Below are 12,351 nucleotides of genomic sequence, written 5' to 3'. Positions count from 1 at the left end.
AAGTTTCAGCCGGATTAAAAAATACAAAAATTAAAATTAAAGAAAAAAGACCGATTCCGTAGAGAACTGCTCCCGTACAGAATTTTTGTCAAGTAAAAACATGCCAAAAATAAATTCACAATCATATTTTAAGAGATCTATTGAATAATAAAAAAAAACAGGCCTGAAAGGGATAAATACTTTGACTTTTTTGTTTGCGATTATTCTGTTATTGTTAAGAAAAGTCCACTTACCTTTATGATAATTATTATCCTCGTTATTCACATGCAGAATTCGCGAACTTTAGTAGCATCAGCAGAAGTATGTAGTAGCAGTATTAAAAGTAGTAAATCAAAGGAAAAAGAAACACAACTCAACCGTTTAGAGGGGGTAAGAAAAATTAATCGTGTTAATTTGTTTAACAGTTGTTTCCTTTATTTACAATACAAAGTTTTCATAAAGTTGTTCTTTCTTGTCACATCATCTCATTCGTATCTTTTTTTTTATATAAAATATATAAGGTAATATTCATCACTTCTATTCATTTCATCACATCTTCAATTGCAAACCTTCTTAACACGTGCGTCTTCTATTCTTTTTTGTACAATTCTAAATCTGTTTAGAGTTATTATGGAAGGAAAAAGTAGTAGCGTAATACACATGTTTTACAAAGGGTCGAGGATCGCGCGATCGTCGTGGGGACGCTCTATCGCTCGTATTGCAATCAGGCCTGTGGAATAGTTTGGATTCGTTTTGCAAATTTTATATATTTACAAGGGGTTTGTTTTTTTAAGAGTTCAGAAGATGAAGTTGAAGAAAGTAGTAGAAGATAGAAACTAGTTTCTACTGGTAATACTTGATTGTTTTTTTCTTTTTTTTTTAGTTTTCGTTTGGTTGCAAATGTTCGAGATGAAATTAAGATAACAACAGTTAGAGAGATCGACTACAGGTAAGAGTTTTGGATGGAAATAGTTGGAATCTGTACAATTATGGCCAATCCAATTCAGATTTACAGGTTATGTTAGCAGGAAAAAAGAGAGATTTATGCAGCAGGAGCAGAAGTGGTAGTAGAATCGGCATCGGCTTCAGTATTTACCTCCGTGTCCTTCTTGTCACCGTCAATGTCCTTAGTCTTGGAGTCGTCAATCGTGTTCAGACTGTCATCCGCCGCCGGGGAAGCTTCCTCATCGCTCGAGTCCAGCTCGGTGTCCCGCTTGGGCGTTTCCGCCGTGGTCGGTTCCTTCTTGTCCTCGTCGTCCGAGTCCTTCTTGGGAGCCTCATCGGCATCGGCGCCCCCATTGCGATTGCCAGTTTCGAGTGACTTTTCCGTGGTGGTGGCCGACTTGTCTCCGCCATCCTTCTCGCCGGATTCCTCTCCGTCGGCGGGCTGGACGTCGATTACGCGCACCTTAAACACCGAAGTGCCAAAGTCGGTCTTCTTGGTGTAGTACGTGTCGTTTATGATCACCTTGTGGCCGTCGATGACCTGGAATTAGATATTCAGATTGAATTTAGTTAATGATATTTTATGAATTTTGAGAACCTTTTCAAGATTAAAAAAAAAACAAGATTCAATAGATAGTCAAAATATACTGAAATCTGATGAAAAAAACAATAAAAAAAAGCTATGATTAATATTTAAAATTACAATATTATTCAAATGTTAGCAATTTTTTCGATTCGATTTATTGAATTTGTCTTATCAAACGAAGAAAAAGTTTGAACAAATTAATGAGTATTTGGAGTAACTTACTAAAATAAATTCAATATGAACAATTCTCTACGAAATCGTTTTTTTTAAATTTTATTTTTTGTATTTTCTAAATACGGCTGAAACTTTTATGGTGCTTTCGGTATGCCCTAAGAAGCCATTTTGCATTTTGTATTTTCGAAAAAAATACTCAAAATTAAAGTTTTTCATGATACGGGTATCAAATGATCGGATATTTTTTCATAAATTTCGAATGTAATAACAACATTTATAAAAAATACTCAAAATTTTCACAAATCTATTTTTGAAAAATATTCAAAATTTCAGTTTTTCAGATAATGGGATCAAATGATTAGGATTTTTTTTATACATTTCGAATGTAGAGACAACAGTTTTAAAAAAAATACGTGTTTTCGAAAAATACTACAAAAATCCGTTTTTTACAATATGGGTTTCAAACGATCGGAATTTTTTCATGCATTTCAAATGTAATAATAACATTTTTTTTGAAGTACTTCAAAATCACAAAACCACGTATTTTTGAAAAAATACTCAAAATTTCAGTTTTTCACGATAGCAATAGCTGAAAATTTTGAGTATTTTTTTTTCGAAAATAAGTAGTTTTGTAAAAAATTGTATCGTTTGATGCCCATATGGTAAAAACCGATATTATGTGAATTTTTCGAAAATACGTAGTTTTGGGAATATTTTCAGTATTTTCTTAAAAAAATATTATTACGTTCGAAATGTATGAAAAAATCCTGATCGCTTTATACCCATATTGTAAAAAGCTGCAATTTTGAGTATTTTTTTTCGAAAATGCGTAGTTTTGTGAAAATTTTGAGTATTTTCAAAAATATGTGTTAATACTTTCGAAATGTATGAAAAATCCCGATACCTTGATACCTATGTTGAAAAATCTGAAATTTTGGGTATGTTTTACAAAATACGTAGTTTTTTTTTAATTTTGAATATTTTCAAAAAAATGTTATCAAATGCGAAATGTATGAAAATTTCCCGATCGTCTTATACCCATATTGTAAAAAACTGAAATATTAAGTATTTTTCGATAACACGTAGTTTTGTGAAAATTTTGTGTATTGTTGCAACTGCATTCCAAATGTATGAAAAAATTCCGATCATTTGATACCCATATTGGAATAACAATAATTTGGAGTATTTTTTCGAGAAACATGGCCAATATATAGGTATTTTGAAAAAAAAGGTTTCTTTCAAATTTAAAATTTAAGAAAAAAAAACATTTATTTAGGGAAGTTTGGGCACTTTGCACGAAAAAAATCTATTTTTTGAAAATCCCGTCAAAAAAGCTTGTTTCTTGAGACAAATTTGAGTATTTTAACTGCACTAAATTTATAATGCTGATGTGTCGCAGAAAATCTAAAAATATATATTTCACACAAAAAAAATTAAACTGAACGCCACTTTTTTATTTTTTTAATGTTGAAAACTCTATTAGTCAGTTGTTTTGCAAACAGTTAATTAAAAAAAATATAAGTAGGGGAACAGCATCTAATTCCAGCGTGCCTCTAATGTTGGCAGGTTTGACATTCAATTAAAGCTAATTAAAAGCGTTTTCAACTGAAATCGAGTGATAAATACCTCAATAAGAAGTGAGCAAACAAGTTTCTATCAAAAGTTTTGCTAAATTAGTTGTTTAAATAGTGAAAATCAGCAAATTGGATGGAGTTAGGAGCGAGTGCTTAACCTGCCAAACATACGAGAATTTCCCCTATGAACGAGATTTATATTTTGTGAACAAAAAAATATACTTTGTGTGGATTCTGTACACCAGAAATTTAAAAATACTAAACATATTCTTTAAAGAGCCCTGACGTACTTTAATTGATAATGAACTCAAAAAAATGTATTTTAAATTGTTTTTTGTTGATTGCAGCCATATCTTCATCACAAATTTTAAGTTTTTTGAAAAAAAAAAAATTGATGTGAATTCTAACCATTCTTGCCTTCCATACTTAGGAAATTATAGTCAAAAAAACTTCTTAAATACACATAATTTCTCTATAAACAAATAGAAGGACAACTGTTGACATTTTTGTGGGTTAAAATCAACTATTAATTTAAACATGCAATAAAATAAAATAAAATTCTTTACAAGACTCTTGATAATTTTCGAACAGCCATTAATTATTTCACCTACCTTCACGGTCGAGGTCGAGTTGGTTTGTCCGCCCTCCACGTCCGCCGTGTCCACGTCGGGAATATCAATCGGGAACAGTCCCGGTCCGGACGGGATAAAGTCACCACCGCCGTAGAACGGATTCCACGAGCCGGCAAATCGATCACGTACCCGCTTGATTACATCTAACAGCAAGAAGAAGACACCAGGAATGCAGCAACAATTAGTCAGAGATTCGAGATTAAAGCTGTTTAATTGCTTGAATTTAGACTCACTCACCGTCAAGGTAAGACGAAAACTGCCACGTGAACGGATTGATGGACGGGAAAAAGACCGGACTCTGGCCGCCGGCGTGGGCGAAATCGTCCGTGTCCAGCACACCGTCGAAGCCCTCAAAGCTCGACGGGTATCGGTTGATGTACGAGGGTCGCTGATGTTCCAGAGGGACCACGATGAACTCGGCATCGCTTGAGGGATCGCTCTTGCTGTCGTCATTGCGGGCTGGAAAATTAGAGTAGAAAAAAAGCATTTTTTAAGTAACCTAATTCCAAGTCGGCTTAATTAGAGCGCTCCCCCTTTTTATTTCAAAAAATTAGCACCTGCCGCTTATTTGCATTTAAAAGGTGTCACCAGCCGTTTCCGGCTTTCGCATTGGGTCACCCACATGCGCGTGGGCAGCACAAATCACGAAACGTAAACAAAACTGCGACTGCGACGACGACGACGGTGATGAGTCAATATTCTGGTTTTGCATTTTGCGACTGTGAATAGAGTTGACATCAACTGAACCGAGTGACACGAAATTGCCAGCTGATGGATATCGCGATTTTGGAATTATACATAGAGATGTTACGGGCTGTTTGCGTTACAGTTTGCTTGACTGACACGATTGGATGTGGCACTTTGGGAAACGGTTTGTGTTTAATTAATTTCAACCATAAATGTTTTTCGAACAACTTTACTCTACTACTCTACTTTCATTCCAGAATCGAGATCGAATTTTTCTGACGATTTTTTAAGCACTATCATTTTTTACACGTTTCAAATTTACTTGATTATTCAAATGTATACTATTAATTAAGCCTAAAGAGAGTTTAAAATGAGGCTGATTTTAAACCTATTTCAACGAGTTCTGGTAACATTTAATCGATCACATAACAAATTAGCTTAGCTTACTGATTATTCAAGCTAAAAAATCGCAATTTTCAAGGGGATTTCGAATTCCAAAACAATTTCACGGAGCTTGAAAAATGTAAAACAAAGACTTAGAAAATTTTATTTCATATCCAACAACAAAGCATTTTTTGCAATTATAATTTTTTAACACGAAAGCATAATGACTTCATTTTTGCAATTACGTTTCGAAAATACCTACTTTTACCATCATATTGTAGTGACGAAATGGCTTACTTACATTACAGCAATTGTTTCGAAAAATTAAAAATAGTGGTTTATGCAACAAGCTGCAAAAAGAATTATTTGTCAGCAAAAGTCGTACAGTTGTCTAAGGTGGTTAATCGAGTTGGGTAAAATCGACGAGTGCTGCAAAAATCAAGTTCTGAAACGAGTTGAATACAACATTTTTTGAAGTTGTAGAAAATCATATTTAAATTGGATATTTTTCTACAAACTTTTAATTCTCCGGTAAGTAAATTAGTCCAAGGATGCAAATATGCGTCAGATTTTCAATATCAAAAAATGTAATTATCGTAAAATTTCCCGTTCTTTAACAAAAATATGTTATTTTCCTCAATCGACCTTGGCATTTGATATAGTGAAATATAAAACTTGTTTTTTTTTTTTTGACAAATTGACAAAAATCGGACGTATATTTGCTAAGTAGTCGTCACTTGAAAGTCATAGTGATGTAGAGAAAACCAATTTTTTCTATTTGCTTTTTTTTTTAAGGGTCAGTAACCAATTTACAATGCCTTTGAAGTAAATTTGTAGGAAATTTTTTGAATTTTCCAATAAAAAATTAGAGATTGTCAAGCTTAACTAGTGCGTCCATCCAGGGAATTCCCGGGACAAAAATCTCGGGATTTTTCAAAACCGGGAATTCCCGAATCCCGGGATTTTTTTTTAATTTTTGTCTCAACAATTTTGTGAAAACAAATCAAATTTTGGTTTGGAAGTTCAGATTTGGTTGTGGAAATAGATGAATAGTTGAATACTTAGTACTCGATAAGAATTTTAAAGCATTCAAATTTGTATTCGGCATGTATCAGCATAAATTTGGCTTGTTAGGGAAAATTGCTGAAATTTTAGTTTACAGACCCGCAAAATGCCTTGCGCTTTAAATATTTTCTATTAAATTTTATATATTTAAAAAATAATTGGTATTATATTTTCGTATATTCATGGCTTTAAAAAAAATCATATTTCATTATTTCATCAAAATCCAGCATCTGCAGCAAATCAGGACAAAAGTAAGGAATTTAGACTGCTGTTTTAGCCATTTTTGACATAATGTTCTGATTGTTTTGATTGATTTTAGTTACAACAGGATTATTACAAAACAATTAGTACACCGATTTCCAAATTTATTGCTCTAAATTCTCCTGTATCTATTCAGACTGCAGTCCCGATTATCTCCAGTTGGCGGTAGTGACTTAGGGATAATTTTTAAAATATGTTTAAATATAAAACATAAAATTCTAAACTTATCTATAGTGTTGTTGTTTTAGACAGTTTCAATGAAATTGTTTAAGCTTTTGTAGTCTTGTTATATAGATGAATAAAAAAGAAATATATTTAAAACAAGCTCTTCTCGGCAAACTTCGTCCTACCCTTTTTTGGTTTCTTGACGTTTCTTGCTTGTTTGCTAATTCAGCCTCCTGTGATCGAAATTTGATTTTACGCAGCTTTTCCCATACAATCTGCAGATTTTCCGGAATCGGTTCCAGAGTGGCCAAAGTTGTAACTTTTTGGCGTAAGAACCTTCCTTGGACTCATACGAACCCAACGCAACAAAGAGCACCTCGATCCGACGTTCCGTGTTGAATTAATTCGCATTCGAACAAAACTGTCGATTTTTTTTAAATATATATAAATTGCGGTTTATTCAAATTCCAAAGCACATCAAAGAGCGATTTTTTATGTATTTTAAGCTATCCTTAAAACTGCTGTCCTTGCTAAGATTGAAGTGTAAATTATCACCAATTAACAGTATTGAGCTAGTTTTGTAATTTTAGGCTTGAAAAACATAACAAATATAATTAACAAAGATTTTATTACTGCTTCAAAAATTTTCCGGGATCCCGGGAATTATTATTCCCGTTTCCCGGGAATTTCAAAACCCGGGAAAATCAGACGCCCTAGTCATGATTAAGCAGCTTAATCATGACTTCTACACGTCACTTTTACACAAAAAAATAATTTTAAGTGACTTTAACTTGAAAACAGTGCACGATATTGAATTTTATGTCGAGAACTTTTTGATTGCAAATTTTTTTTTTGCAACTATTATCAAAGTAAAAATAGCTTTAGACAATTTTCGAAGTTTAAAAAAAATATCGAAAATTGGCATCACTGTCAACTTAATTCAATTCGACTTGTGTCATAGCTCCAAAGATGCCATTTTGTTTCATCTCAAACATTAAAAAAAAAAAGATTTTTCAATAATATTTATTTTGTGCAGTTCTTGTCAACCGTCCAACTTTTTTTTTTCTGACAAGTCCCAGTCCTACAACTTTTCTAATTACACCAAATTGATAAAAAAAAATCCGTTCTCAAGATACAGATTTTGGAATATTTTCATAGCCTTTTTGTATGGACGGTTGCCAAAATTGTATGAAGACTTTTATGAAAGAAATAATCATTCAAAATGTCTTCTTTGGCCACAGGGACGGTACACATAATGTTTCATCAAAATAAAATAAAAATAAAACAAAAAGTTCCAAACTTTAAAAAAATTCAAAAACGTATAACTTTACGATACAAATGCTGCAAGCTGGAACAGCACTTACAGCGTAAAAAAGGTAAAAAAAGCAAGAAATAATTCATTCTTTTTTACCAATATCAAGTCAATGGGTATACCTCACTTGCATCGCCTTCATCATTTTTGCTGGAATATTCATTTTTTTGCACATATGTAACTATAGTATCTGGGTCCAATATATGCTTCTAATACCAGTATTGGTCAGAAAAACCAACCTTGGAAGTTAAATAAAAATACAAATTGCAATCTATCTTGCTATTTTATAAGATCTAAGCAAGTTCATAAAAAAAGATTAATTCCAACCGTCAAATCAAAACAAATCGCAACAGCAAACGTGATATGTAGCATGCGTAAAACGAAAGAGAAATCATTGACCTTGTTCAGAGTGCTCTGCCAGTCGGTGCAAAAGTACGAGGCACCAGCAGAAGACCCAACACCATTTGCATGCAAGATGAGTACGCTCAAGTGCCCTCCTTATTTCCCCCTTACGGTGAAGAATTTCACACCCAACGAATCGATTACTGTATTTATCTCAAAAATTGGTAAATCCCCTCACGGTCAGGTTCACCATAATCTGTGCTGCCGAAACTGGTTGCTCACCCCAAACTCACCCAAATCATAATAATAATAGTAATTCATTAGGCGGGGAAAGGTCGAAGATCTTGAAAACGGCTTACAACTGCTGAAAGTGTGAAAACCGCCACTTTAATCCTCCACTACGACTCGAGGCGGCAGAAAAAGCTGTTGATCTTTGCCACTTGAGCGATTGACAAGAGGGTCGTCGCGGTGCAATGTTTAGATTCACAATTTGCACACCGCATTTCCTCAGCTAATTGGCAACGTTCTGTACGCGGTTTGAGAGGGGGAGGGGGGAGGAGGACCAGAAATTACCCCATTCCAACACTTTCGGATGTGCGGTGTTAGAAAAGTGAGACTTTGTAGAGTACGGAAAATTAGGAAAATTAGCAAAGACACAAATCATAATTTGGGTAGCATAAAAGTGATAACAATTTTACTTAATTTGCATACCAAAGTAAGAAATTCACTAAAAGTGGGGTTGACTGTACCCCACATCGTGACTGTTGGGGGGGATGACGACAGTCACAGTCACATCAGTTGTGGAGGGTAGTTTTATTGCGCCTTAATTTTTTTGTGTTCTGCTATGCAACGACGTTTGTCGGCGTCATTTTCTGCACTGCACTTTTTGTTTGCAAAATTATGCATACGCACAGTGAGGTGCATCACCATTCACCATGTGTGCATTTGCAAGTAAAGTGTGAAATTTGTAAGAAATATAATGCATGAAAAACCCCGCACACACACGAGCGACGCTAATTGGCAGACATGTCAAAACCAATCGAAAGACAATGTTTTGCTTTTGTTTTTTGATTCGCGCCAATTTGGTGGCAATAAATTTGGCTGCGAGCAGCATTGAAGCAATCAAGTATCATTAGATGAGAGGCAATGTGATGAGAAAACCCCCAGAGAAATCAGCGCGATAATTTGATCAAGTGTTTCTCGATCAGTCTCGATCTCGATCATCGTTTGAGCAGAGCAGATGATGCGTTCTGGAATGCTTTATAGCATGAGCTGCTACACGATTCCCACGCATGGCGGGCAACGTGTTCTTCCCACTTGTAAGATTTTGCTAATTTAAAACTACAACGTCATGTGAAACCGGCGTGACTGACTCGAGATTAACAAAAGGAAAGTTGAGCTGACAGAGACTGACGTCATGGAAGCTGCCCAGAAATTGCTCAAACTTACATCAACTTTAAACTCAATTATTGCTTATCGCACAATAACTCAAATGACACAATTTAGCATGTAGTTATGCAATAGGTACTTCCCAAAAACAAAACAAATAGAGGTTCACCTGGAAGTCATCATTGTGCAATGAACTTGATGGCGATAAAATCGTGATGCGTTACGTACATGATAACAGTACGACCTTTAAGTAGTGAACATTGAAGGGAGGTGAAACTAATGGTGATCGCTTTGAGTCATGTTGTCGAATCGACGTTGTCACAGATGGGAAAAATTACGAAATGTGTTACGTGTAGTTTGTTATCAAATGGACAAATCGCTCGTTAGAACTATGAGTGATAGTGTGGTCTAGTATGTAATTGAAATCTCAATTATAAAATTGCATTTTCTCGTCAGATGACACATGGGACCGTGCACAAACCCAATGGAGACTTTTTTGTAACTTTCAGAACCCCCAAATCTATTTTGGACCTTGGTAAATCGCCCACTCATTGAGGAAAAACAAAACCTTATGTTCGGTCCTGGAAATAAATTAGATCAAGTTACAGATAATATTTTCCTATAATTTCGCAGCCGGTCTATAGGAAAGCCTGTGCTTGAGCGGAAAGAAGATATTATTATCAAAATAAATATCTATATATATATAAAAAGTTTCGACGGTTTTGTTCGAACGCGAATCAGTTCAATACGGAGCGTCGGATCGAGGTGCTCTTTGTTGCGTTGGGTTCGTATAAGTCCAAGAAAGGTTCTTACGCCAAAAAGTTACAACTATGGCCATTCTGGAACCGATTCCGGAAAATCTGCAGATTGTATGGCAAAAGTTACGTTATATCAATTTTTGATCACAGTAGGCTGAATAAGCAAACAAGTTAAAAACGTCATCAAACGAAAAAAAGGCAGAACGAAGTTTGTCGGGTAAGGCTTGTGTCTTGATAAAAATCAAAAAAATGCACGCAAGTTGCTACGAAGCTATCAAAATTAAAACTGTGTCTGTGATTTAGGTGTGTCTCATATAATTTACCATCTACCTTCTAATGTCGATTCAGCAACTTATTGTCCGATTTTCAGTGTTAAAAAATGAAGCATTCGTGAAATTTTTCGATCTGTTCAAAAACAATATTTTCAAAAAAAAAAATTATCAAGACTAACATTTCAAAAAGACATAAATTTGAATGTTTGGCCCTTTGTAAATGTTATTCTTTATCCAAAAATCTTAAAATATTTTTTTTCGAAAAGATCGAAAAATTTCACGAATGTTTCATTTTTTAAAATTGAAAATCGGACCATTAGTTGCTGAGATACCGACATTAGAAAATGGAGTGTTGTTTGAGTGAGACTTATAACAATTCAATTTCCCTGTTTCTTTTTCTTTTATCTGCTGTATCTCAGCAACCAGTGGCCCAATCTTCAATAATTCTTAGACGAAATTGTAGGAAACTTTCGGAACTTTTCGAAAAAAATATGTTTAGGAATGGAAATCCTGGACACTATTTATAAAAAAAAAACCGGAATTTTTCAGACAAAATTCAACTATAAATGGCTATATCTTGAAAACTGTGCAGTTTATCAAAAAACCTTATAAGCACTTCTCGATTGCAATGTAGATTTTACATAAAAAATGAGGTCAGTAAATTTTAAGTACATGATTTCATTTTTTTTACAAAAATCACAATTTGAAAAAAAATCATAACTCGTTGGCAAAATTTTGGAATGGCTTAAAAGATGCGGGTTTATGTCTCCTTACACGGTGTGTTTCCTAGAACAAACTTAAGATAAACAAAATTCGGCTAGTCTGATATTTGGCACCATGAAAGAAGGGCTATTTCCCGACATTTTGCGGGGTCCTGCGAAATATTTCGTCGGGGGGTCAAGAGCAACTCTTTTTAAGATTATTTTTTCAATTTTATAGGATTTTTCTTCAGAAAAGTCGATGGAAATCGATGGGTTCATGTTCATATCCATCAAATTTCTTATAAATGTGCCTCAAGAGACTCTAAATTGCATTTTTGAAGTCAAATAAAATGTTTCCAACCCAAATCCAACTCAGTCGGTGGTGTTCATCGTTTGAATGGGAATTAAATCCCCCCCTCCCCCCTATGTCACACTTTGTCACACAAAGTTGAACCCCCCCTCAAAAAGTACGTCACATTTTGCCAGACCCCTCCCCTTGTTTTCGATGGGATTTTTTCATAGTTTTTATATATTGAAACTCTCATAATTTTGGTATTTTTGCCAATTTTAAAATGAAAAAAAAAATTGTCTAATTATTCATTTTTTAGAAAAAAACATTACAAAACAAAAAACAGTTTTGTATCTTTTAAAAATTATAAGACCTGGTATAACATTCAAGTATTAAAAAATCTTAAAAACTGTTTTTCACAGCTTTGTATCTAATAAGTTTAAACCATTTATAGCAGTTTTCTTATGAACACCCTGCTTTCAAAGCATTTATTTTTATCAAGCAAGAATTTGCAAAATATTGAAGTTCCAGCTGCAAAAAAAAATGTGACAATATAATAATTATAATGTGATACCGTCATCAGGGGTGACATTGGGTCTGGGGGTGAGTTTTGGGTCAAACAAAAATGCAGAAATTTGTATGACCCAATCTCACCCCCCAGACCCAATGTCACCCCTGATGACGGTTCTTCTAAATAATAGTAAGCAAACAATTTTAGAAACGAGGATTTAATTTAATTGTGTACATTTCGAATTAATATTATGCAATCATAAAAAACAACCTAGCGTGACGTCACAGTCTCGCAAACCCCCCCTCCCCCTTGGTCACATCTTGTC

At 34.2% G+C, this 12,351-nt stretch overlaps 1 protein-coding gene across 2 annotated transcripts in view; it reads right to left on the bottom strand.

The window, feature by feature from the left end:
• The window catches only part of LOC120412660 (uncharacterized), a 54,722-nt gene that overhangs the window by 30,891 nt on the left and 11,480 nt on the right, over positions 1-12,351 (bottom strand). For both annotated transcript variants that reach the window (XM_039573223.2, XM_039573222.2), the window contains exons 2-4: positions 4,128-4,349; positions 3,870-4,033; positions 1,076-1,465 (exon numbers count right to left, since the gene is read on the bottom strand). In XM_039573223.2, coding sequence (XP_039429157.1) covers positions 1,076-1,465; positions 3,870-4,033; positions 4,128-4,349 — 776 coding nt within the window. The remainder of the gene's footprint in view (positions 1-1,075; positions 1,466-3,869; positions 4,034-4,127; positions 4,350-12,351) is intronic.

The sequence above is a fragment of the Culex pipiens genome, chromosome 2 (genome assembly GCF_016801865.2).
Source record: "Culex pipiens pallens isolate TS chromosome 2, TS_CPP_V2, whole genome shotgun sequence".
Classification (NCBI taxonomy): domain Eukaryota; kingdom Metazoa; phylum Arthropoda; class Insecta; order Diptera; family Culicidae; genus Culex; species Culex pipiens.
Note: the sequence above shows the minus strand (reverse complement) of the source record. Positions and strands in the feature narration are given on the sequence as shown.